Genomic DNA, 27853 nt, shown 5'->3' on the forward strand with positions numbered 1-27853 from the left:
AGTGTATGAATAAAAAGGCTATCTCGCCAAATAGCATTTGACCATAACGTTTACTTTCCTTTGAAGTATTACAAAAGATGTATGAAATTCCTACTATTGTGGATAATCCCATGTAAACGAATATGAACTATTTTGACATATGCCTTTAGATCTAATAGTTCCCTAAACCTCCGAGAGCAATTCATCTGACATCTGCTGATAAATTTTGTAAATACTCGTCTGTCGGAAAATGCTATTTACCGAAATAATGGCTTCCGAAGAACTAATTATCGCGAACAATAATTAAAATTTAAATAAAAAGTATATACAAACTAAAAAAATGTATTCAGAGTAGTTCGGCGGTAAAGTTAAGAGTTAAAAATTGCAATCTGTTAATGCAAATTACATGTTTCAAAACGCGTTCCGAACGTCGTACAAACAATAGATGCAAGTGTTAATATTATTATTCCGATCCGGGAATTCGTCATTTTGACCACATTTTAGTGTAGTAAACGATTTCGTCCATCGCGAATAGCGTAACGCCTAGGAATTTGCCTCGAATGCGGACCGGCTTTATTTCGATTCCGACAATTCCGAGACGACAATTTGAGATGATCAGATTTCGGTTTCGAGCAGTCGCGGAAACATCGCTGTGATGGAAAATAGCACGAAGAGCCTCCTGCCCGCGGGGGCGGTCGCAGAGAAGGCGGAGGACAACGAGTCCGAGGTGGAGTCGGACGGGAGCGGCGAGCCGGACACCGGCGACGAGCTGTCCGAGTCCTCGGACGAGGAGCCGCCGCCGCCGCCGCCGCCGCGCCGCCCGCCCGTGCGCTCCAACAAGAAGCACAACGCCATCATCCGCCGGATACCCCACCGAGACTTCCTCAAGCAGAAGAGAAAAAGTGACGCGCTCAAGGAGTTCCACAAGTTCAGCAAGAAGATGAAGCTGGACACGGGGCTGTCCATCAAGACTATAGCCGGGGGTGACATAGTGGAATTGGACGAATTGTTGAGTGACAGCGACGAGAGTTTCACGCGCGAGGAGTCGGACTCGAGCGACGGGTTCAGCGACCCGGAGTTCACCATCGACCCGGAGGCGGCCTTGCAGCCGGACCAGGGCAACGAGAGCTTCATAGACCCCGAGACGGGCGCCATCACCGTGCCCGGGCAGGAGGCGCCGCCGAGCGCCGAGCCGGAGCCGGCAACCCCCGGCTCAGGCGGCGACGCCGGCGACGCGCCGCCGCAGACCCTGTCCATCGGCGACATCATCGAGGAGGCCGGCGAGCTGGACCTCTCCAAGAACGTGGACATAGAGGAGATACTGGGGGCCAACCAGTTCACCATAGAGAAGAGGAACACTCACTGCGAGGACAAGGAGGGCGTGACGCAGGAGGGGGACGACGCGGAGTACGACATCACGGAGAAGCTCAAGGAGATGGGCGAGATCAGCGTGAAGCCGGTGAAGAGGGACGGGGAAGGGGAAGGGGAAGGGGAGGACGCAGCAGAGGGGTCGGGGGAAGCCGAAAAATCCCCTTCCGACGCCCCCTCAGATCCCGCTGCCGTCCCACCTGATGGTGATGATGACGTGAGTTATTTTTCCCTCCTTTATTTTAAAAAATATTATGTATGCAAATTCTACATACCTAATCAAAATTACAAAAAAAAGTGTTTTTTTTTTGCAATTTAATTTTTATTTTTATTTTTTTTTTTTAAACAGAAATATGGGCGCTTGTCCATTACCCGGAATTCCGTGTAGTTTTACGACGAATGGCTTGGATTGGCTTGTGCTTTTGTCCATCTTTCTTCGGATCGGACCTCTTGATCTGTGCGTGAACACGCTGCGCATAAATTCGATCACGCTAAACAACAGTTTTTGTTTGACAGCTGTTTTCATTTTTCAAAACCGGACTGCCGGACGGTAAAATCCCGTGTAGTGGACAAACGCCCTATTTGTGTTTACAAAGTTACTTAAATTTCATACTATTGCTATGAGCCTGAGCGGCTCATTATTAGAAATAGGTGTCAAATTGTGGTAGATTGGGTTTGAACCGAGAAACTCTGACTCAAGAGTAGACACTAACCACGGGACCACAACCCGACAATAAAAATGTTACCGAAATCATCAGCTTGGTGGGAGGCAGCTAGTATGTTATATACACAACAAGGCAGGGGTTGAAAGCCATGATTTTATATAAATTTTTCTGACCAAATGAATTTAAATTGAGTGTATTTCAGTATGTAGTGTTTTGTAATAATTACATATAATTACATATAATCTGGTCAAATTATAAGCTTAATAATAATAATGAAAATGGTATTTTCTGGCGTTTCTCATGTGTGTGATTATAATCCAGGATTCGGACTTCACATACTAATATAAGAGTTTCTGCTTAGTAAAAAGCTTCTTTACATCTCACCAATAGATGTCTCTAGTGAAGTTCTAGTGATTCAAGAACAAGGTTTCTAAATTGGTTCATATATATATAGAACTTCCAGGAATTTGAGTAGTGTGGTTGTCAATAATGGGTAGAATTGGTGAATGTTACACGTGTGTAAAGTGATCACTTAAACCAGCCTATGACGGTCGTCAGCCCCGTAAATGCCCAGACTTCCATATTCTTCTTCATCTTTGATGAGATGCTAAAAAATTACATATAAGTTACGGTAAGTCTAAACTTATGGTAACTGACATATTGAATTAAAGTTAGTTTATTTAGCAACTATTATATTAAATTTAAGAGATTGTGTAGAAGAAACTGATAGCGAAGAGACTTTAATACATGAAGAAATGGACATAAGAGTGTAATAATGGATAAAAATTGTAATTTCCTAACCTTTCCGGGAGTGCAAAAATTGATGTCCAACTTTTTCTGAGTGGGTCCTTTTTAAATGAAAAAAAAATTTTTTCATTAAATCGATGCATTATGAAGATAGAAATCGTGTAAAAAAAACACCTATTCTAAATATTTTTCAATTATGACAAAATTACACAGATGTCATTGCTATACAAGTTACATCATACTAACTGACAGACGGACTTCGACGTTCATTAACGTCGACACTCCTTTAAGGAAAATTCGCACTGGCGTTCATTTACGTCCATACTCCCGGACAGGTTGAGAGTAGATAGGATAGAAGTTTAAATATGAAACTGTTTCTAAACTGCCTATGTTGATTGAATACAACTGCAAAAGTAACCATGTTTAACCGCCCTACATATACGAACAAACGTGATACGTGTCGTTTTTTCCGCACCATTATGCTAACCCTGTGCCAAAAATATTTAATGCGAGAGAGAGAGAGAGAGGGAACATGCTAACGAAAAAGTACATCAGTTCCGTCCTAAAAGCACCTATTATGGCGAAAAAAAAAATTGTTTTCATAATTCTGCAAAAATTATTATTAAGTTTTCTACAGAAATAACTCAGAAAGTAACTCGAAGGTAGGGTGGTTAAAATATTTCATGCAAAACTGTCTATGTTTAATTTTATAATGCAAATTAAATGATGGCGCACCCCAGTGGGATGTAGCGTGACTGTGGACGGCGTCTTGGTAGAGCAGGTGGAAAAGTTTAAATACCTGGGTGTAGACCTATGTGCTCAGACGGATCTGCGATGCGAAGTGATGGGGCAAGTGAACAAAGCTGCAGCCATCTCAGGATGCCTGAAAAATGCTATATGGAAAAACCCTGAGATGAAGATCGGCAGCAAGATCAAGATATACAAAACTTGTGTCCGACCCATCATGACGTATGGAATCGAAAGTAGAGCAGACACCGCTGCCACAAAAAACGCGCTTAGAGTGTCAGAAATGAAGACTCTGAGAAGCAAAACCGGCAAGAGTCTTCGAGATAGATTGAGAAATGCCAAGATCAGGGAAATATGCGAGATCGAAGATGTCGTTAGGTGGGGAAGGCAACGAAGAAGACAATGGTATGCGCATGTGAGGAGAATGGAACCATCCAGACTCCCCCACATCGCATTGTACGGCCAACCCCATGGTAGACGACTCCCGGGCAGACCACCAAAGAGATGGGCCGATAGCTGGGAATCGACGTCGCAGGAGGCTAATCCCTCTTAAAAACAGGCCGTAAGGCCTACAATAAGAAGAAGAAGAAGAAGAAGAAATTAAAAGATTATTGATAAACAGTGATTTAATTTCCTAACATAAATGAATTTGATATGATCTTAGACTTGTGTAATTACGCAAATGAATGCGCCTTTATATCTTGACTATAAGGATAAACATTTTTATCAGTTTTCTCAACTAATTGCTTTTTTAACATAACAAGATTTGCAAGTGGACTACTCATATCTTGTACGCTTTATTTTCTTTTCCATTTTTTTTCCTTAGTAAAATGACTGCCGATTTTAAAACCAACTACATGCCAGTCTGAAACTATTCTGCTGAAAAATAGTTTTTCTAATTTAAAAGTAAAGTATGAAGTATTCTGAAATGAACCGGGTTGTGGTCCCGTGGTTAGTGTCGCGGAATTGGCTAAAGAAGGATGAAAGTGGACTGAATGCATTCAAAATGTGTGGCAAAACATTGTATGATAGATGTTTGCACGGTATTATAAGGAAATAATGCAATGCTGAGATAAGCATTATCGATACAATTATGAAATGTGGTTAAGGTATTTTGGTTCGGGCATGTGTATCGAATGAGTAAAGAAAGAACAGTAAAACATATTTATGAGGCGAATTTGGTCAGTAATAGAAGCGGAGAAAGACCGTGGAATACTTGGCATGATCAAGTATTTAAAATACTTGAAAGTGGTCAGGTCAGGAGTCTGAATAATCGGCGGGTATGTATGAGGAAACACGTGAATGTGGAATAGGCGCAGATTGTTTGCAAAGATAGATTGGTGTGGCTTTTTATTTTCTCTCCCTAGCCCTGCGGCAAAGTGGCGTGATAATAGAACCCCATTTTAATTTATATATTAAATATTAAAATCAAATACTGATTTTTACAGTCTATTAAATTGTATTTTATTATTAAAAACACATAAAAATAAACATTTGTAACAATTGTTTTGCCTTGTTATGGCATTTTCAAACTACTGTAATTTTCAAACTATAGTAGTTTGAAAATGCCATAACAAGGCGAAAAAAGGTGTCTGATTTTAACATTTAACATATAAGTTCGCCTGTCGCCTCCGTAGTGTAATGGTCAGCTTGCTCGTCTACCATACTGGAGGTCCCGGGTTCGATTCCCAGGGGGGGGGGTCAAATAAATGTAAGTGATTTTTTCACTCTAATATAAATTCAATATTACTCTGGACTGGTACCTGAAGCGGAGGGCTGATCACCTTTCCTTCATATGTTAACGATCAAGATAACACTGCGTTTATATGATGCAGTGCCCTATGTACCATTGGGGTGTGGATAAGGGTTTAAAGAATATATAAGTTAGTTAGTAGTTTAAAAAAATTGTTTTGTGTTGGAGTTTGGAGTGGATATCAAAACGGCCGTTCTTCCGATGATTTTGCTTAGAAATATTTTTGATTGCAGAAATCCAAAGGGAACGCGCTCAACGTGCGGCGGAACATCCGCGAGGTGATGGACGAGAAGCAGCTGGACGCGTCCACGCTGGCCGCGCAGAGGCAGGAGCTGGAGCGGCTGGCGCGCGTGCAGGAGCAGCAGCGCATCATCCGGGAGGTCCGCCGCCAGATCGCGCTCGGCAAGCAGGAGAAGGCCGGGGCTTCGCTCCTCAAGAGCGGACCCAACCTGCACAAGCTCAAGTAAATTTCTTATTATATTCTCAATAATATTAACTTCTCCGATCTCCATCTCCATAACCGGAAACACATTGCGAGACCGAGTAAGAAATACCGACATTCGAAGCATGTGTAAGACGGAGGATATCGTGAGGTGGGGACGATAACGAAGGCGATACTGGAAGGAACATATAAACAGAATGTCAGAAGACAGACTTCCACGTATCGCCCTCCAAGGCAACCCTGAAGGACGCAGACCCCCAGGTAGACCTCCGAAAAGATGGAAAGACAGCTGGGAGTCGACATCCCAAGAGCGACATGCGGAGGCACAAACAGATCCCTAGGATCTACAAAAAGAAGAAGAAGAATAATAATAATATTAACCCATTGTATGCGGGGGTCTAAAAACAATAGATTTTAGCCCCAAGCTGGTGTTTTTTAGTGATTAGCACAAAATATATCACTTTTTTAAAATCAGCACAGCTTCTAAACCAAACAATATTTTTTATTAGAATTTTCAAAGAAATTATGCCTAATGTTTGGTCATCGTACATAAAATTACAAACAATCTGATTATGTTATAATTTCTTAGCTGAATATAAACACCTGTTATCAATTTGGTAAATGGCACTACACATATTTTCAATTTGAAATATTCTACATAAAATATACCATGGTTATCCATGTATTACATTGAATCATTGCGCTTCAGTGGCCAAACGCTAGAATTATTACCTGGAGTTATCGGGGTGATAACTACTACTTTTTTCCAACTTTTCGTCTTTGTAGACTCCTGGGGTCAGCTCTCCTTGTCCTCGGGTGGTATATCCTTCTATCGTATACAACGTCACCCCTACGCCATGCCTTGGAATCATATTAGCTTTCCGTAGCATCCTGTAGCGGGGTGATAGCATTGACTATGATATTTACGAACTAGATTGCCTGACTGATGACTCTTCAAATTGTTTTCAGTTTACCGGGAACGGTGCTCGTCAAGTTACCCTCTGGTGATCAGAAGAAATCGACACCCAAACCGGGACAAGCCGACCATTTGAAAGTTCAAAAAAGTAAAGGTAAGTTATTTTACATTTATAATGCAGTCAGTCGCATTTTATATTACATTCTCCACTGCATAATTCGATCCTACATATCGGCTACAATTTAGTATATTACAGTAAAACCTCGATATAACGGACCTCTATTTAGTGAACTTCGGATAAAACGAACAAAAATCTGGTCAACAAATATTATGTAATTTAGAGAGAATTTACGCATTTTTAGAGTTGATTATAATATAAAAAAAACACCAAACTTCAAAAATGCAAACAAAACTTGATTCTTTTTCAAAGCAGGATTACCGAAAGCAACCGCGTCGATATCAAACAGCAACGTCACTTTACGACAAGTGTCCAAAGATAATAAATAGAATTTAGTTTTAGTTTTGTATTGTTCCTTTATATCTGAATACAGTATTCATATTTTGAAAAAATAGTTTTTTTTAATTTTGAATTTGATTTGATTTTAAACCTTTTTTTATAAAACAGACTTTCGGCTTTAACAGACACCCCCTCTCCCCAAATAGTCTGTTATATCGAGGTTTTACTGTACATTATAAAATAATATCTACAATGAGACGAGGCATCTATAATTTTATACAAAAGAAGATGGAAGTCTGAACATTCTAGAAGTTATAACCTGGCATTTGGCTGGCCTTAGTTATCACTTTATACACTTGTCTAGTGCTCACCATTCTGCACATTATTGAACATATGTATTGCATTAATTTTTGAAAAATATCGGTCAATATTTGGGAAAAATATTGTTAGTTTTGTATGCGCCTAATAAAAAGTACAATTTTCGCAAAAACGTCTTCAGCAATTTGAATTTATATTTAATTTAATTTAATTTTCAAATGGCAAGATTAATATAAATACAATATCAAATAAAGAATACACTGTCAAAAGACTTCAAAATAATAAATAAAAAAAAACCAAAAGCCAGAGCAGGATATTTAAAAGAAATGCTTACTTACAGTTTGTTTATTGATATAAATTCTTACACTTTGATTACGATTTGATATTAACTTATTATAATTTATCTAATTGATTATTGAACTTTGAATTAAATATGAAGCTAAAATATACGTCCTTTAGCAACCAAGCGATGGCAGGCGATTCTCGCTGGCGCGCTCCGGTTGGCCGCTTTTATTGAATCCGCTCGGGTTGCCAACTTGGTAGTAGCAGTAGTTCAGTGTTGCCAACTTGGTAGTAGTAGTAGCTACCCGCCTACAAATACATGTCTCCCACACACATTATCAGTGAGCAGCGAGAGAGTGAAACACAGTGTTGAAATTTATCTATTATAACATGGAGAAAAAATGCTGGGAAAGTACAGACTTCAAGGGGGATAACGATATATTAAATAAATCTATACTCTCGAAAGCATCGGCTTACATGTGAAGCCGCGGAATTTTAGCAACATGTAACAAAAAATCTCAAATTTATGTTTTGTACTGACATATCTTGGTGTAACTGGATTTTATAGAATAAAATAACGACCATGTAATTTTTTCCACATGAATTGACCAGCAACCGGGTTTCGTCCTAACCGACATCATCAGACTGGTGTTCGACATCACCGGTAACTGACATCATCGTATGATGAAATCCGGTTGCTGGTCAAATAAAATTCATGTGGAAAAAATTATATAGTTGTTATTTTATTCTAAAAAATCTCAGCACTAAACTAATGTGTAAAGGCAACTAGCCGTAACTCAAGTTGCGGCTATTTGGCATAACACGTCTCGACGCATTCTTATAACTGGCCTCCATCATATACAATCACAGATTTTGCTCTATCTCTTTCCTTTACCGAGATATTCATTATCCAAATATCCGCAAAATTGTATTTATTTGATGTTTTGGCAAAAAGCATCATTTAAGTTAAATCTAACCACGTTTATCTCAAAACTACTGTTTTTAACATGCAACTATTTGCCTTTGCGTATGAGTAAAACAATTGATAGAATTGAATGTCTTTTTTAGGAAACCTGACTCCGAGTGTGTCCATAGCGCCCGTTGGGTCGGTAAAGAAGGAAGTGGTGGAGATAGTGGACAGCAGCAGTAGCAGCAGCAGCAGTAGCGAGAGTCCTTCCTCCGACTCGGACGACTGCATCATCCTGAGCGACTCGGAAGTCCCTCCGAGTCCCGAGCCCGATGAAGACCCTCAGAATTCTGGTGACCTATTCCTGATTACTTTTCGTTTTCAACCCCTCAAATGGCGCTTTAACCCATCCGCATAAACTAGATCAGTGTTCCGCAAACTTTTTCTATTCAAGGTACACCTACCAAATTAAGAAATTTCAGAGGCGCATATTTACCATATTATGGTAACATATTTAAAATATTATTTTTAATGCCAGATGTGAGCCATTTTTGATAGCCATTGTTGAAAGGAGAGCGATACATGTACTAAATGTATTTATAGCGTGTAGATGGAAAAATTAAACCCATGTTTTCTTTTAGGACTCCATGTGAACGATAATTACAACTCTCCAGATGAACAAGGAAGGGTGGTCATCAATTTTGGTCATCCGGAAAACGAAGAGGATATATTCTTGGCTCCTCAAATAGGAAGAATAATAAAACCGCATCAGGTACGAATTTCAAAACTATGTAAATTTACATTACTTTTTTACACTTCATCATAGAAGAAAAAGAACATGGAAGTCTGGGCATTTACAGGGCTTACGACCATCATAGGCTTGGTTAAGTGACCACTTCACCAATTGTTCAACATTCACCAATTCAACCCATGATTGACAAACACACTACTAAATTTCACAAGACAAACTTTTTTTAAACTTTCAAAATGTTCACAATAGCCATCTATGTTGGGATGAGGAAAGCTTTTATTCAGCAGAGACTCTTTCCATTTATATATGAGATCTGAATCCCGGATACTTGAGAAACGCTTGAAAGCATTATTTTCAATTTATTTTAATTTATATGTCTAGTGAATTTATTCCACGAATTTAGTCTGCCTCCGTAGTGTAATGGTCAGCACGCTCGACTACCGTTCTGGAGGTCCTGGGTCCGATTCCCAGGGGGGGTCAAATAAATATAACTGATTTTTTCACTCTAATATTTATTCAATATTACCCTGGACTGGTACCTGAAGCGGAGGGCTAATCACCTTTCCTTCATAAGTTAACGATCAAGATAACACTGTGCTTATATGATACAGTGCCCTATGCACCATTGGGGTGGGGATAAGGGGTTTCAAGAGAAGAAGTGAAGAATTCATTTACAACATTTTGAGCGTGTCCAAATACTTGTTCAAAAACTTTATAAATTTTTTGCACATAGTTCATAATGAAGGAATCTATTGTTTCAGATTGGCGGTGTGCGATTTCTGTTTGATAATATAATTGAATCAGTGGAGAGGTTTTCCACTTCAACTGGATTTGGGTGCATCCTGGCGCATTCAATGGGATTGGGAAAAACACTGCAAATTGTCTGTTTCTGTGATATATTTTTGAGACATACAAATTCGAAAACCGTTTTATGCATAATGCCTATCAATACCTTGCAAAATTGGGTGAGTTTCCGTAATATTCTTACATATAGTAGAGTTTCGATTATCTGTACCAATTGGAGATGAAGGTAGGCCAGATAAATTATTGAAAATATCAAAATTGACAAGGAAAAACAAGTAAATTCAGTATTGATAATTTTTATTAGTCCATATTTACAAATAGCTTCAGTATTAAATTATTTTTCAATAATTGATTTCTCAGCAACTTTGTGGTAATATCTAGCCATTCTCAATTTGAATTTTACTTGGTGAATACCAGTATACCTGATTGTGCCAAGTTTTCCTCGGTCGTCCTCTGCTTCTTTTTCCAACTACATTCGCCCCATAAATTTGTTTAACCGTTCTTTCTTCACTCATACGCTCCACATGTCCAAACCATCTCAACACACCTTTCTTAATTTTATCGATATGTAGTTGGAAAAAGAAGCAGAGGACGACCGAGGAAAACTTGGCACAATCAGGTATGTCAAATACTTGAAAGCGGCCGGGTCAGGAGTCGTAATAATCGTCGGGTATGTATGAGGAGATGCATGAATGTAGAAGAGGCAAAGAATGTTTGCAAAGACAGAGTGGTGTGGCATTCGATTCTCTCTGCCTGCCCCTGCGGGGAAGCGGCGTGATGGTTAGTTAGTTAGAATACCAGTATTTTTTAAAATCTGTGACATCATTTTCAAACACCGTATACAATATTTGAAAACACCATTTTTTGGAATAGTGTTATTTACCAAGTGATATTGAAATAAAAAAACAGTTTTTATTTAAAAAATCATTTATTAATTTCTGTTTCAAACTAGCAGTACTTTTTGAAGCTCCCAAATCGCGGCTGCTGTGAATGATGTCATATTTCATTCTGTAATTCAGAGAAAAACGCACAAAGCAACAATTGAAATTTTATGTTTTACAACGTAACAACGTCAGACGCAAATCGATATGTGCAAATTAGCAAATTCATATTTTTTATTTTACTTTGATCGATTTGGATAATGGAAAATCCGGATAGTGGATGTTCTACTGTAATTGCTTTGGCTAAGGAGATTTATGGGAGGCGAATGCATATCAAACTGTTTTAGGTTGCCGAATTCAATATGTGGCTACCTATGGATCCTTCAACGAGTTCACTAAGCATGCACGGAGAGGTGCGCTCTAGAAACTTCCCTATTTACGTGTTGAACGACAGCCACAAGACTCTACAGGCTAGAGCCAAAGTCATAAAGGTTAGTGCAAGGTTTTTCTGATCCTTTTCCGTATCCGTAGTGCCTTGTCTGCCTCCGTAGTGTAATGGTCAGCACGCTCGGCTACCGTTCTGTAGGTCCCGGGTTCGATTCACAGGGGGGTTCAAATAAATCTAAGTGATTTTCCACTGTAATATTTATTCAATATTACCCTGGACTGGTACCTGAAGCGGAGGGCTGATCACCTTTCCTTCATGTGTAAAAACGATCAAGATAACACTGCGTTATATGACGCATTGCCCTATGCACCATTTGGGTGCGGATAAGGGTTTTTATTATTATTATTTTCCGTATCCAATTATGTCAACACATTTTGGACAGGTATTTTTTATACCTGTAGACCGCTTGCAATGGGATTTGATAATTATGTACATATAGTTAAAACCTCAACAAAGAGATTGGTATATAATATTCATTTAAAAACATTCGATAATTCCTTCTTTTCTGCCTTTGAAATGAAGCCGGTGCAGAAGGTAAAAATAGCCTTCCCGTTCTTAAGCATCAATCGAACCAACGGGTAGAAATACCTTTCCAGAAATAAATTCGTCCAGCTTTTTATACAAACAATAATATAGGTAAACTGTTGTTACATTGAAAAGATAAAGATGATAAATTGAATCATTCTGGTATTTATAAATTAAATTGTTCCGATTGTCCAGCCTTTTCATAGCGTAAATTCAATTAGAACATCAAAGGTGCCTTAATAATAATAATTTTTCTGAATGCTAATCACCTTATATCTGAAGACCATAATTTTAAAAAATCAACGGGTGTAGAAATTTTACATGTAAATAAAACTGGTCTTTGTTTAGATAATCTAGAAAATTTAGAAACGAGTAAAGCAATTAATAAAGACTTATCCATCATAAATAACCAATTAAATTTAGAGAGTTTTAAAATAATAATAACAAATAACATAAGTTGTGGAGGTCCTCACCAAAAAGTTGCATTTCCAATATTGCACAAAAAATCCTTTAAATCACAATCTGTTGTTTACTGTATTCTATCAAAATTAATTAAAGTTACGACAAAACGTGACCAATCCTGTGTTAAACCAATATGAAATCATGTGATCATAGTGATTTTAAAACAAAGTTACATTTTAATTAGAAAAAGGAAAATCACAAAGGTAGTGCTTCAAATATAAATTATACAATATGAAATCATTAAATCGCACTAGAACGTAACAATTTTACAAACTAGAATTCCTGATTACTTAAAATCATTTATAATGGAAATGTAACGTTTTGGTAAGGACCTCCACAACTTATGTTATTTGTAATTATTATTATGAAACGCTAATTAAATTCATTCAATAAATCTCCATCTTGTCTCCATCTCTAAATTTTAAGGGGCCTAGAATTCTGAATCGAACACACGAGGCTTATTTTTATTCAATGCGAAATATGCGCGTAAAATTGACAAATGTATATTTTTTAGGAATGGACCGAAGTGGGCGGAGTCCTCATGATCGGCTACGAGCTCTATCGGTTGCTCAGTTTGAAAAAAAACAAAAAGCCGAGGAATCGCAAGAAGACCGACAAGCCGGGAGCTAAATCGGAGAAGCTGGACAGCAGGGACGGTGACAAGTCCTCGGACTCCACGAAGCTGAACCCGGCTTCGGAAGACGCGGACAAGAAGCCCGCCGATATTACGGCCGACGGCCTCATGTGCGACGAGAAGATCCCCAAGGAGGATGAGCTGGACGGGACGGAAAAGGATAAAGTCGACGATGACGAGGAAAAATTACTCGACTGTACGTATTACAATTTTGTTTATTTATTGATTTAGGGTTTAATTTGTAGAACTCCATTTTAATTTATGGTTTAATTGTTAAATCAAACACAGATTTTTTTTGAGTCTAATAAGTTGTAGTTGTCCACCTCCGTGGTGTAATGGTTAGCTTGTTTAGCTGCCGTGCTGGAGGTCCCGGGTTTAATTCCCAGGGCGGGTGAAAATAAGTATTAGTTATTTTACACTAATTTTTATTGAATATTACCCTGGACTGGTCACTGAAGCGCAGGAGTGATCGCCTTGCCTTCATCTGTTAACCATCAAGAAAACACTGCGTCAATACGATGCAGTGCCCTATGCACCATTGGGTGCGGATAAGGGTTGGAAGATGAAGAAGAAGTTGTATTTTATTGTTAAAAAACACAAAAAACATTTTGTCACAATATTAATTTCTATGTGTTTTTTATCCTGTTAACTGGGTGGTCTGCTGTCCAATTACGCAACTTGTAACGGGCGCAAATACTGATTCACTCCGTGTATTAAATTCATGTCGAGACATGTATGGATGACTAATACCTTTGTTGTTCGATAAATATACATCCATATATCGCTCACTCCTTTCAAGAACGTCATAAATCAAAAAACTCGATTTTTCAGGAGAACGTTTTTAAAGTTTAAAAATATGTATAATACAATGTATTAAAAATAAATATCAAGCCACTAACTGAACTTTTTACTGTGCAACAGATCTTTTTAAGTAAAACCTGAAGGTTTTTTTCTCCATTTGAAAATATTTAGTTTATTTTAAAAAATAATTAAACAATACCTTTTCTTAAAAATGCAAAAACAACACTTTCTGCCCTGTAGCGGGTAAATATTAAGTTAAAAATATGCCGCTTCTGCTGGGATATAGTAAATTTTCTGGGCATTCCGAAAACATCCACAACTGAAAATTGACAAATTTTGATTTATGACGTTCTTGAAAGGAGTGAGCGATATAGAATATAATATAATAAACATATATTTCAAGGACGTATTCATTGTCCTACCCGTACCCGATATTGTTTACGTATTTATGAGTCCCGCCCGGTTAACAGGTTAACAATAAAATACAACTTAGCAGACTCAAAAAATCCGTGTTTGATTTAACAATTAATACGTAAACTACAATTTTGTATTTAAACATAAAAAGATGTTTTTTTATTGAGAAATTAACTCAATGTTTTAATTTTTATTTGAAGGTATGTTTGCCGCCCTTGTCAAACCGGGCCCCGACCTTGTCATCTGTGATGAAGGCCACAGGATAAAGAACTCCCATTCCAATATATCGTACGCGCTCAAACAAATGAGAACCAAGCGGAGAATCGTTCTGACAGGTAATTTTAACAGGAAGTGGTCATATTATTATTGTTACACACTCCTCAATTTCTTACTGTGGTAAACTTTGATGTGTTACTTGAGCCCAGTACAAAAAAGAGATTTAAATCTGTATTTGGTCTACAATAATGTATCGTGACAATACGTGTCACCTGTCAGGGAAACAATGAATCATGTTGATAAATTCATTATTAGAGTTACAATATGCGGGTTCTCACGGAGGGTGATCGGTTGCAGGCTACCCGCTCCAGAACAACCTGCTGGAGTACTGGTGCATGGTGGACTTTGTGAGGCCCAACTACCTCGGCACCAAGACGGAGTTCAGCAACATGTTCGAGCGGCCCATCCAGAACGGGCAGTGCATCGACTCCACGCCGCAGGACATACGCCTCATGCGCTACCGGGCCCACGTGCTGCACTCCCTGCTGGTCGGCTTCGTGCAAAGGTAAGTCCGTCAAGTTAACCTTACCCTCCCGGTGATATGTATTTACTACAACTTGACTGATGAGAATAATAATATAAAATATAATAGATACGGGCTCAGAATGTTTGTATTCCTCCGCAATATAATTACGTATTACTGTAGAACGGGGCTACATGAACTTTGATGTGTTACTTGAGCCCAGTACAAAAAAAAAATTTTAAATCTGTATTTGGTCTACAATAATGAACGTATCGTGACAATTAGTGTCACCTGTCAGGGAAACAATGAATCATGTCGATACGTTCATTATTGTAGACCAAATACAGATCTAAATATTTTTTTGTACTGGACTCATGTAACACATCAAAGTTCAAGTAGCCCCGTTCTACGGTACATAAAAGTTTTCAGAGAGATTAGACGTCGTATGGCCATCGCCAAAAGTGCCATGTCTAAGCTAGACTAAATCTGGAAAGTCTGGGGTCTGAGTAACAACACCAAGATAACACTTTTTAGGGGTTTAGTCCACTCCATTTTTCTCTATGCTGCTGAAACATGGACCATAAAAGCAGCTAAAAAGAGAAAAGTTTACGATTTCGAAATGTGGTTTTAGAAGCGCACACTCCGAATTCCATGGACAGCTAAACACACCAACGGGTCCATTCGCCAAGAATTGTGTAGCATGTTTAGTAGCGCGGAGGTCGTGTCGCTACGCCAGCTATTGCGGCTACTTGCAATGTATTTTTTTCTCGTTTTCAGATACTCACCAGAGCTAACATTACAGAATTGTTACAAAATTTAACTTCAACTGTTGTCAATAAAAGTAACATTTTTTAATATTCACATTTTTCCCGTTTTTAAATCACATTTTCATATGGTGTACAAAATGCATATCACCGTTGTACGATTAGTTTTTAGCACCGTAAGGGAAAGGTCATAGGACACAATATGCATGTCAATCGTTTGTTTGACATTTCAGACGGTCCCATGCCGTCCTGCAGTCGACCTTGCCCCAGAAGGAGGAGTATGTGCTGCTGGTAAGGATGACCGACCTGCAGAGGAAGCTCTATGACACGTTCATGAACGAAGTGGTGCGCAAGAAGACTGTTCCTAACCCCTTGAAAGCCTTCGCCGTCTGTTGCAAGGTAAATTACTCAATATTATAAGAAAACGTTCATTAGTATTACAATTTTTTTTTTAATTTTAGATCTTTTCAGTTAGCTTATATTTCATTGAATACAAACTATTTTTTACTCTTAATTTACATCAAATATATATTTACATCTTCTTACAGTAAACAAAACATTTATTTTAAAATTCTTCAGACTTTTTTCATTCTTCATACATTCAGGCATCTCATCATACATTTTTAAACCCTTATACATTATACAATTTTGCGACTCTTTTTTCAAAAATGGCAGTCTTATTTTATCCTTATTTCTAGTATGAAAATATGCGAAATGCACTACTTATACTTGAATATAACCTTTTTCTCATGGTTAATGATCAAGATAACACTGTGTTTGTTTGATGCAGTGCCCTATGCACCATCGGGTTCGGATAAGGGTTTGAAGAAGTTTGAAGATTTGAAGTTTTTTTATAGTTATTATGAATGTACTCATATAAAAAATTATAAAAATAAACAAAATAATCGTTCCACGTGTTCAAATCATCTCAACACACTTTCTTAATTACAGATCATTATTTTCCGCTGATTTTTATTGCGTTTGTCAGAAGTTATTCACTTAGTTTCGAAGTGATATTGGCTTCTGACAATTTGCGATACCTCTGGATGATAATGACACCATTTACTTTGTGATATAACTTGTATATTCTTGGTTTTTAGATTTGGAACCACCCCGATGTGTTGTATTACTTCCTTAAGAAAAGAGACGAAATGGCGGCTATGATCGATTACGATCTGGATATAGAGGATGCCAACCCGGCAGCTTCCAGTGCGACCACCAGCACCAGGAAAAAACCCGGACCGGTACCTCGCAAAGGCAAACCTCGATCTAAGGCGCAGCCTAAGAAAGGAAACGATAAAACGGTTTGGACCAATTTACATCTCTTCTCCGTCTCATTCCTCATTACTGAGGGTTGTGACCCTTGTGGAAGCATTGACTTTTACATAAGGTTCAGTTTATGTATTAATTTTAAATCAAACACAGATTTTTTGAGTCTACTAAGTTGTATTTTATTAACAAATAATAATAATAATAAAACCCTTATCCGCACCCCAATGGTGCATAGGGCACTGCGTCATATAAACGCAGTGTTATCTTGATCGTTTACACATGAAGGAAAGGTGATCAGCCCTCCGCTTCAAGTACCAGTCCAGGGTAATATTGAATAAATATTACAGTGAAAAAATCACTCATATTTATTCTTACCCCCCCTGGGAATCGAACCCGGGTCCTCCAGAACGGTAGCCGAGCGTGCTGACCATTACACTACGGAGGCGGACAAAATATTAACAAAACACATAAAAAAATAATATTGTGACAATTGTTTCGCCTTGTTAGGGCATTATCAAACGAATGTCCGTTCGTTTGATAATGCCCTAACAAGGCGAAACAATTGTCTCAATATAAATTTTTTATGTGTTTTTGTTAATAAAATACAACTTAGTAGACTCAAAAAATCTGTGTTTGATTTAAAATTAATACATTAATTAATATGGAGTTCTACAAGTTAAACGCCAAATCAATAAATAATGTTTAGTATTGTGGAGGTCCTCACAAAAACGTTAAATTTCCACTATAAATGATTTTAAGTATGTATGTAATCAGGAATTCTAGCTTGTAAAATTGTTACGTTTTGGTGCGATTTCATATTGGTTTAACACAGGATTGGTCACATTTTGTCGCAACTTTAGTGAAGATTTCGATAGAATACAATAAACAGAACAGATTTGCATTTTAAGGATTTTTTGTGCGCATATTGGAAATGTGACTTTTTGGTGAGGACCTCCACAACTGATAACTGCGTCTAAACAGAAAATCATTTCTATTATATATCAAGTGCCAAAAAGGAAATAACACCCTGAAAAAGATTTTTATGGCAGTTGCAGTGTGGTTCTTGGAAAGAGAGAGATTGGTCTCAATAATTCTTCTTCTTCTCCATCTTAGCCCTTTTTACTGAGGGTTGTGACCCTTGTTGAAGTAATGACTCTTAGCCATTTATCCCTTGACTGCGCTGCACATAGCGCTCCAACCACCAAGTTGCCTGCTGCTGCCTTAACTTGATCGGTCCATCGTGTGGAGGATTGTCTTCTCCCTCTCTTCCCTTCCAGGCTACCAATCACAACCTGTCGGTCCAGGCTAACCCAGTGGTCGCCAAACTTATTAGCCAAGGAGCCAAATATGCCCATTTCAACAATTCAAAATTTTCTTTCAATTCAAATCTGTTTGCAATTCTAGGACAGCTGAATTATAATTTTAGACCTTTATTAAATTACGGGTACATTCAATAAAACTTGATTTCACATATTGTGTAATAAGAATTTTATCCATTGATAAAAAATCTTTTAATGTTCTTATATCTCCTTTGAAAGTTTGATCAAGTCAGGTTTGTATGTACTTGAATAAATGGAAATATGCGCATATTATACTGATTAAACATTTCAATATACATATATTTAATACCTGGTTTAATTAAATAGTTATTTTTTATGTTGCATTTCAGCCATTGGCGCCGAATACCGCAAAAAGTGGAAAACCGGCGGCGACCATTCCGCCCAACACTAGTAATGCCAATCCCGTGACGGACAATTACAACTCTTACGATCCGAGCAAGAACATCCATCCTAATGGAGGGCAGTACGGGTACGGGCAGGACATGAACCAGCAGCCCCATCCTTATCCTCCCTACGGGTACCAGCAGTACCCCCAGCAACATCCGCAACAACATCCGCAACAACACCCTCAGCAACACCCGCAGCAACATCCACAGCAACATCCACACCAGCACCCGCAGCAGCATCCGCAGCAACACCCTCAACAACACCCGCAACAACACCCGCAACAACACCCGCAACAACTCTCGCAACAGCACCCGCAGCAAATGCAACAGCAGAATTACTATGGCCAGAGTGACCCTTACGGGCAGCAGTACGGTGGAGGTTACTATCCGCCTCAGCAATACCCGGGAGACTATAACCAGTACGGTCAGCCCCATTCGCAGGACCCCAACGTACCTAATATCGCCCCTTCGCAAAACTATCCCCAGAACACTCCTTACAACCAACAACAACATCAAGGATATTGGGGACAGGATGGCAATTATTATAATAACCCGGCTCCCGATTTTTATCAAAACCAAAGTGGATATCAAAATAATCCGGATCCGTACAACGCTTACGATCCGTACGCTCAGCAAACTCAACCTTTCCACGGATTCAATCAAAATAGACCGTACGACAGAACTATCCCTAACGGAGACCACGGCCAACCCAGCTTCGGGAGCGGCGGCCAGAGCACCCCGAGTTATCAAGTTCCCGCGGCCCCCTCGGCGGGTACAGGGCCCCCCGCCTCGTACGACGCCCCCATGTACCCCGCCTACCCGCCCGCCCCCGCTCAGGAGAAACCGCTCGCGACGTGGCCCGTCCCTCTGGCCGGCCCGGAGCCCGCCGATAACGCTAAAACGGAAATCAAGACTGACCCCGATACGGACTTTAAAATAGCGGACCTCGACACTATGAAAGTCATAGACGACGTCAAATCGAAATTGAAATCCGAAACCAAATTTGAAAGCGACGTCCCCGCTTTCAAACAAGAAACTCCAGACCTCAAACAAGGAGTTTCGCCTTTCAAAAATGAAAATCTGTCTTTAGAAAATGATATTAAAGACGAAAAAGCCAAAACCGAGGCCGTAGCCGCCGCGGAAGCGACGAAGGACGACGAGGAAAAAGCCGAAAAGAACAAAGCGTCCGATAAAGCCAAGAACAAAGACGAAAAAGGGAAGTCCAAGAAGGCTAAAGAAAAGCCCAAGGGGAAAGACAAGAACGCGAAGAAGGGGGGTAAGAACTCCAAAGATAAATCTAAGAAAGACGACGACAGCGACAAAGAATCGGACGAAGACAAAAAAGACAAGGACGATAGCGATTCCAAAAAAATGGACATGAAAGAAGAGGTGCCTTACGAATGGGCCAACGATTTACTCAAGACATATATTCCCGGAATCATAGAGAACTCCGCCAAGATGGAGATATTTTTCTGCATACTGATTGAAAGCATCAGGTTGGGCGATCGCTTGCTATTGTTCAGCCAAAGTCTCTTCACGCTGAATCTCATTGAAGATTTTTTACAACGAAACTATATCCCTGGATCCGATGTGCTGTGGGCAAAAAACAAGAATTACTATCGTAAGTTTGCATTTTGAAAATCATGTCGCTTTGGTAGTGAATTTGTCTGACATGGATATCATTTAACTATCATTTTGAGGCCTTTTTGAAATCTATTAACTCAAATAAATTATTTCTAATTTACTTATTTATTTTTTTACAAAAATGTTAATAAAATTAGTATATAACCACTCACCGAGCGGTGAGTGGTTATATACTAATTTTATTAACATTTTTGTAAAAAAATAAATAAGTAAAAATGACTAACCACAAAGTAAATGCTTTAAATATTAATAATATTGAGAATATTATTTCTAATTTGTTTATTTAGCAATGTAATTTAATTTTTATATTTAAAAAAGAGAAATATTTGTGTTTGTATTATTTATATACAAATATTTCAATTTCATACTATTTCTGTGAGTAATTTCTCATTATTAGAAATAGGTATAAAATTGTGGTAGAGTGGGTTCCAACCGAGAAACTCTGACTTAAGTGTCCGCGACACTAACCGCGGGACCACAACCCGACACTTTTTGACACGGATTGTTTGGTTATTAAAAGAAAGGACACATTGCACTACAGTAAAGTCCATTAATTAGAACAAGTTTTCATTAATTCACTCGTTAATCATTTTGTGGTAATATCTATTAGTTTTTAGGTTAAATTTCACTCGGTAAATACCAATATTTCCTAAAATCTATTGTGACATGTGTTTTGATGCACTCTGCATCATTTCCAAATGCTGTATTTGAACACGGTGTTTGAAAATTGTTTCTTTAAGTTTTGTTCATTCATTACCGAAGTGATGATGCAAATAAAGTTGAAAGATTTGAATGAAATTATTGAATTAATCAACGCAAATATACTTGAAAGATTTGAATGAAAGTATTCCATTAATCAATACATATAAACTTGAAAGATTCGGAAAAAAGATTGTGGTAAAAACTATAAAGTCATCATATATCATGTGAAAAATGAAATATTCATAGATATTGATTGCTACCTATCTTAGAAACCCTAATTTTTCATTATATTATCCCTTCCTCGGTTTCCTTCTACTGGTCCTGTACTTCGTATTTGATCTTCCTTTTTCGTTTTACTTATCTTTATCGATTTTACAGTCACATAAATATACAATATTGTCATTATTTCATTTTTCTACTGTAACTCATTAAAATATATGTCGTTTTATTATACTTATGTACAGGCAGTATCTCCCCACTAAATTTCAAACATTGTCCGCCTGTCATTGTCCGCCTCCGTGGTGTAATGGTCAGCGTGTTTAGCTACCGTGCTGGAGGTCCCGGGTTCGATTCCCAGGGGGGGAGGTGAAAATAAATATTAGTGATTTAACACTGTAATATTTATTTAATATTACCCTGGACTGGTTCCTGAAGCGCAAGAGTGATCACCTTGCCTTCATGTAAGTAATGATCAAGATAACACTGCGTCAATTTGATGCAGTGCCCTATGCACCATTAGGTGTGGATAAGGGTTTAAAAAAAAAAAAAAAATTCAAACTGCTGTTTAAGGTACAAACTTAAAGTTTTGAAGTGTTGGAATAATATATTTTGATTTGATTTGAGCAGGCTTGGACGGATCCACGAGCGCACTGGAGCGAGAGAAACTCATCAACGAGTTCAATTCCAATCCCAACATTCACCTGTTCCTCGTGTCCACCAGAGCTGGCTCTCTGGGGATCAATCTGGTGGGTGCCAACAGGGTTATAGTGTTCGATGCCAGCTGGAATCCTTGCCACGATACTCAAGCCGTGTGCAGAGTTTATAGGTACCAAAATAACTGCATATCGCTCACTCCTTTCAAGAACATCATAAATCAAAATTCGTGAATTTTCAGTTATACATGTTTTCGAAATGCCCAAAAAATGTACTATATCCCAGCAAAAGAGGCATATTTTTAACTTAACCTTTACCCGCTACAGGGCAGAAAGTGTTGTTTTTGTATTTTGAAGAAAAGGTATTGTTTAATTTTTTTTTAAATAAACTAGTTATTTTTCAAATGGAGAAAAAACCTTCAGGTTTAACCTAAAAAGATCTGTTGCACAGTAAAAAGTTCAATAAGTGGCTTGATATTTATTTTTAATAAATTGTATTATATTTTCAAACTTTAAAAACATTGTCCTGAAAAATCACGTTTTTTGATTTATGACGTTCTTGAAAGGAGTGAGCGATATATTAACAACCTTACTTTCCGTTTTTTTTTTGAAAAACAGGCCTAAAAATAATTTTTTCTACAGAATTATGAAAACAATGTTTACAACATTTTGAGTGTGTCCAAATACTTGTTCACAAATCTGGATTATCTCCAATTATAGGAGTTATTTTTCATATTATTTTTTGACATCTCATCAAAGATGAAGAAGAAGTCTGGGCATTTATGGGGCCAACGACCGTCATAGGCTGGTTTAAGTGATCTCTTTACACACGTGTAACATCCACCAATTCTACCCATTATTGACAACCACACTTCTCAAATTCTTGGAAGTTCTATATATATATGAACCAATTTTGAAACATTGTTCTTGAATCACTAGAACTTCACTAGAGAGATCTATTGGTGAGATGAAAAATATTCTTCTTCGTCTTTGATGAGATGTCAAAAAATAAAACAACAAGCAGACAGTCAATTTTATAAAGAAAAATATTATTCACACAATTAGGTACTTTTTATATAAAGGTACCTAATTATGTGAATAAGTAGGTACTTACCCAAAATTTTGTTTGTAAAACAGAATATTCTATTTTTAAATTTAGATTGGCTTTTTTGTTTTAATTTTCCGACATTATTTTTCTTTTTCATTTTGTAAAATTTTATGGTGTACTAAATAGTAAAAAGATTATCACAAAAAGTATGAATTATGAATTTATTTATACATAAGCGGACAATACTGTACGCTTTTTGGGAAGGCGTATCCAGTGTAGTTGGTAAAGTAGTAGAGTAGTAAACAAATTTTATACCATCCTTTTTATTTTATTTTTATTTAGATACTAGTTGCATTTATTATTTACCTCGCTTATTATGTACAAGGTTTATAGATCCATACCACCGTAAAGAAGTCTTCCTAATCTTTTCAATTATTCCTCGTTGAAGTTCTCTGTACATGAAGTTTAAGTAAATAAATAATTGTTGTAAGGTACGGGCAGAAGAAGCCGTGCTTCGTGTACCGCCTGGTGATGGACAACTGCCTGGAGAAGAAGATCTACGACCGGCAGATCAACAAGCAGGGCATGGCGGACCGCGTGGTGGACGAGTGCAACCCCGACGCCGTGCTGTCCATGAAGGAGGTGACCAACCTGTGCTGGGACAGCGAGGACAAGGCGCCCGAGGCCGACCACCTGCGCCAGGACTGCAAGGAGAAGTACCTGGACGTGATCATGCGCCAGGTCATCGAGGAGCACGCGCGCACGCTCAGCAAGGAGCCCTTCCAGCACGAGTCGCTGCTCGTCGACCGCAAGGAGAAGAAGCTCTCCAGCGCCGAGAAGAGGCTCGCGCAGAGAGGGTGACTATTCTTATATCTCCCACCCGGACCGGACTTCTATCCGTAAACAGCAATACTGCAATTTAAATATTTCTACAGCAACCTTAACCCTTACTGGTCCAATTGGAAAAAATTAAATAGTTTAGAGCCTGACAAAGAGATTGGTACAAAATATTACTATGAAAACATGAAATAATTCCTTCTTTTCTGACTTTGAAATGAGGCAGGCGCAGAAGATAAAAATACCCTTCCCAGCCTTATTAAGTATTAGCCAGTTTTTTTTTATACATTTTTTATTGCTTCTGTTTTGTCTTTTTGAACTGGAGAACTTTAAAACTATGCAAACTCTTGAAATAAAATAAAAAAATCTGATATTTCTATTTTTGTGGAAAAAAACCCGAGCTCGAAGTGGCTAAAGTTCTAGGCACTAACATTCGTGCGGGGATAAAAGGAAGACGTGTACGACTAATGTATGAATTGTAATGTATGAATTGTATTATTGTAGGTATGAGCTGGAGAAGAAGGCGGCGGCCAACCCTAAGCCGAGCCTCATGTACCGCACCATCCGCACGGCGGACGGCAGCATCATCCAGCGCCCCGTGGCCTCGGTGCGCCCCATGCAGCACGGGGGCGCAGGCGGCGCACGCTGGATTCCTGCCGAGGTGTGGCAGCGCCAGGGCATGACCGCCCAGGAGATGACGTTGCCCCTAGGTGACTATCTGCTGTCCAAAACTTCACAAGGACGTGTGAATTATATGATACACATACATGCATATAAACATACATACATTATCCAATCTTGCTTGCCATTCAAATGAGCTTACTCTAATCCAGTGTTCCTCAAACTTATCCTATCCAAGGTACACCTACCAAATCAGAAATTTCAGAGGTGCATATGGTAACATATTTACATATTATGTTACCATCTTATGTAAATATGTTACCATCTTATGGTTACATATTTACATATTATGTCTAATGCGAAATGTGAGCCTACTTAACTGAGCGCAGGCAAACAAAATTTGGAGCAATTGCGTTATTTTCTCAAAACTAGACTTTTTTCCGCGGCACACCAACTAATCACCACGGTACGCCAGTGTACCGCGGCACACACTTTGTGGAACAATGCTCTTATCAACCATTTTTTTGAAATTATGATACATATACATACTTATAAATCCATTGTTCCGTATAGAATGAATCCAATATTAGAATGTAAACTGAATCAGTTTATATTTAGACCTGCATAGGTTCCGAAACTAGTCGTCATAATAAAATACACTCAACTTGTAAAAAAAACAAGTGTTTTCCTTTTACAATATCATCATGTTGTGGTAAACAAAGTGAATGCCGAAACAATATATAAAATTTGTTTTTGGTTTTCAGATGTTGTGATTCCCACGAATTCGGCGGAGAAGTCCAACATTGTGCTGAAGGCCGGGCAGAGGGTCATGGTGCTCAAGTCCCCCAAGGGCATCTACATGCAGCTGGAGTCGGGCAAGATCATCGCCATCAAGACCTCCTTCAAGGTGGGGCAGAACAAGGACGGGGCGCCCGGCAGCAAGGAGGGCGGGACCCTCAAAAAAGGTGCCCGTCATTTATTACATCAGTTTCTTTCTTTTCATTTTATTTTCGCACCTAGATTCCGAGGCTACCGAGTTAGACAGAGCTCTTTCGGGCAGCTTTTCTTATTTGTCAAGAAGAATTCTAGGCATTAGTTCCCGGACGCCGTGTGCTTTGTGTGATGACTGACCATCAGCATATTTAAATTTTAAATTCTCTAATTAATTCTGTAATTTTTTTTTCAGTGATACCGAGTCGACCTGCCAACTTGCCGGGATCTCTGAAAAATAACTCGGCTATTACTGTTATATCCAAGAGCAGCAGAGGAGGTCTCCAGAAGATATCTACTCGACCGACCATTCTGCAAGGGAAACCCATCAGGCCCTTCGGGACCGGTCAGAGAATACAGGAGATCAAGATCCGCAGCGCCCCCTCCCCCCCCTCCCTCGGCGTGCTGCGCGCGCGCCTGCCCCCCCGCGCCCCCCGACCTGTCCCCTTCCAGAGCAAACTCAACATCAAGATTCAGGCGGCAGCCTCGCCCTCCCTCTCCCCGGGCGCGGCCTCTTCTTCCGCCGCACCCGCGCCGCCCGCGCCCGCCCGGCCTCAGCCCGCCCCGGCGCCCCCGGACCCCCAGGCGGAGGAGAGTCCCGATCCGGAGCAGCCCTCGGAACGCGGCGACGACGGCGGGGACGGGTTCCAATCGGGCGAGGGGACGACCGAGGCGTTGCGTCCCGCTCTTCCCGAAGACATCATGTCCGAAGATTCCAGCCAGGAAAAGACCTACGTCGATCTTTCCGACAAGTCAGTCTCCAAAATAATGACCAAACCGAGCGCGAAGAAAATATTAGAAAAACCCGCTCCCACCGCGTCTGTCGATTCGGAATCCGTACCGAAGAAAAACTTCCTCCAGTCGGATCCCATCAAATTAGGATTCGGGAACGAAGTCACGGTGAAGCGCACGACGGTAGCTCCCGCGGGCGCGCCGCCGGCCCAGCAGCCTCGCGAGGCGGGCCACCCGGCTCCCGTGAACCTGCTGGCCGACGAAGTGTTCCCCTCGGAAGCGACTCTCTCGGAGCGCCGCCTGCCGACCTCGCGCCCGCCCTCCGTACATTCGGCCGACGAAAATTCCGCAGACGACGAGTCCACGTTCAAAGAAAAGAAAGTTTACAGACCAAATCTTGTCGACCGTAAACCCAAAATAAACGCCCTCAAAAATTATCGACACCCCAGATCCGCCGCCGCCAAGCCAACGGCGCTCCAGGCGGACTTTAATGCCAGCTCGGCCTCTCCCACCGGCTCGCCCCCCCCGCCTCCGGCCGCCTGCTCCCTGGCGCAGCTGGAGATGACCGCCTCCGCCATCAGCCGACCGGGGAAGGCGGACTTCCGCCAGAGCCTGAGCGAGATCACCAAGACCTACTCGCCCGACCCAGAGCCGGTCTACAGGCCGGGCCCCAAGTCCAGGAAGAAGAAGCTGGTCCAGCCGGAGCCTTCCCCCGAGGGGGCGGAGATGCTCTCCAAGCCCATCCCCATCGACACTTCTCTCATGAAGCCCGCCCCGGCGCCTGCGCCCCCGGCCGCACCCTACCTGCCCCCCTACGTGGAGCCCGGCGCGCCGCCACCGCAGCCGTACGGAGCGTACCCGGGTAACTAGCGACGCTCTCCGCATGCTTCTGGGAAGTGCTGTGGGCGGGCAGTATTGGCTAATTGTGCGCTTGTGTTGCAGGATACCCGTCGGCGGGCGGCCCGTACGCGCAGTACCCCGCTTACTACCCGCAGTACGCGGCGCCCGCGCTGCCCGCGCCCCCCGCGCCCTACGCGCCCTATGCGCAGTACCCGCACCCGCACCCGCCCTACCCGCCCGGCCCCTACGCGCCCTACCCCCCGCACCCGCCCCACCCCCCGCAGTGGTGAGCCCGGAGCGCCCCCTGTAAATAGCGGTAAAGCAGATGGAAATAAATATAATAATAATCTCGTTAGTAAAGTTTTAGAATTTGACGGATGAAACTCAACCTATCATTGTACTTATAGTTTAAGCGTAACCTGAGACCCGCTTCGAATGCGTTATAGACAATTTCCAGAACCGGCACTTAGAAGTGCGTTCTGCCACGAATTGTACTCCCGTTCTCATTCTGTATATATTGTGTGAACTTTGTTTTATATATTGTGAGAAATGTACCATCGGCCGGCGGACTGCCCCGTGTCCCCGCGCGTTGTCATCGTATATCGACTGTGAAATATCTAAATATAATTTAATATTGGCTATTAACTAGTAATTTGGTTATTTTTCCTAATAAATTCCTAATGTTTACATTAGACAATTAGTGTGGAGCCTCCGCAACGAGCATCGGATCATATGGTTTCCAATCCATTCATGTACATATGTGAT

At 40.2% G+C, this 27853-nt stretch overlaps 1 protein-coding gene across 1 annotated transcript; it reads left to right on the forward strand.

The window, feature by feature from the left end:
* Positions 1–27511, forward strand: LOC148304855 (uncharacterized). Its single transcript, XM_088267649.1, has 19 exons — positions 1–1564; positions 5493–5722; positions 6671–6771; positions 8743–8934; positions 9223–9353; positions 10094–10297; positions 11365–11508; positions 12967–13282; positions 14502–14636; positions 14875–15082; positions 16038–16203; positions 16905–17108; positions 18746–20423; positions 21995–22193; positions 23560–23925; positions 24410–24615; positions 25291–25491; positions 25713–27110; positions 27191–27511. Exons 1-19 carry the CDS (start codon positions 635–637, stop codon positions 27376–27378), a joined length of 7197 nt encoding a protein of 2398 aa, XP_088123775.1. The 5' UTR covers positions 1–634; the 3' UTR covers positions 27379–27511.
* The last annotated feature ends 342 nt before the right edge of the window (positions 27512–27853 follow it).

This window comes from Brachycentrus maculatus, unplaced genomic scaffold (genome assembly GCF_059751285.1).
Source record: "Brachycentrus maculatus isolate JH-2025_06_01 unplaced genomic scaffold, ASM5975128v1 h1tg000301l, whole genome shotgun sequence".
NCBI classification, from domain to species: domain Eukaryota; kingdom Metazoa; phylum Arthropoda; class Insecta; order Trichoptera; family Brachycentridae; genus Brachycentrus; species Brachycentrus maculatus.

Coding starts and splice junctions, on each gene's coding strand:
- LOC148304855 (XM_088267649.1), top strand. CDS start 635: ATGGAAAATAGCACGAAGAGCCTCCTGCCCGCGGGGGCGGTCGCAGAG. Junction 17,109..18,745: donor AGAAAGGAAACGATAAAACG/GTTTGGACCAAT, acceptor GTTGCATTTCAG/CCATTGGCGCCGAATACCGC. Junction 22,194..23,559: donor GCCGTGTGCAGAGTTTATAG/GTACCAAAATAA, acceptor AATTGTTGTAAG/GTACGGGCAGAAGAAGCCGT.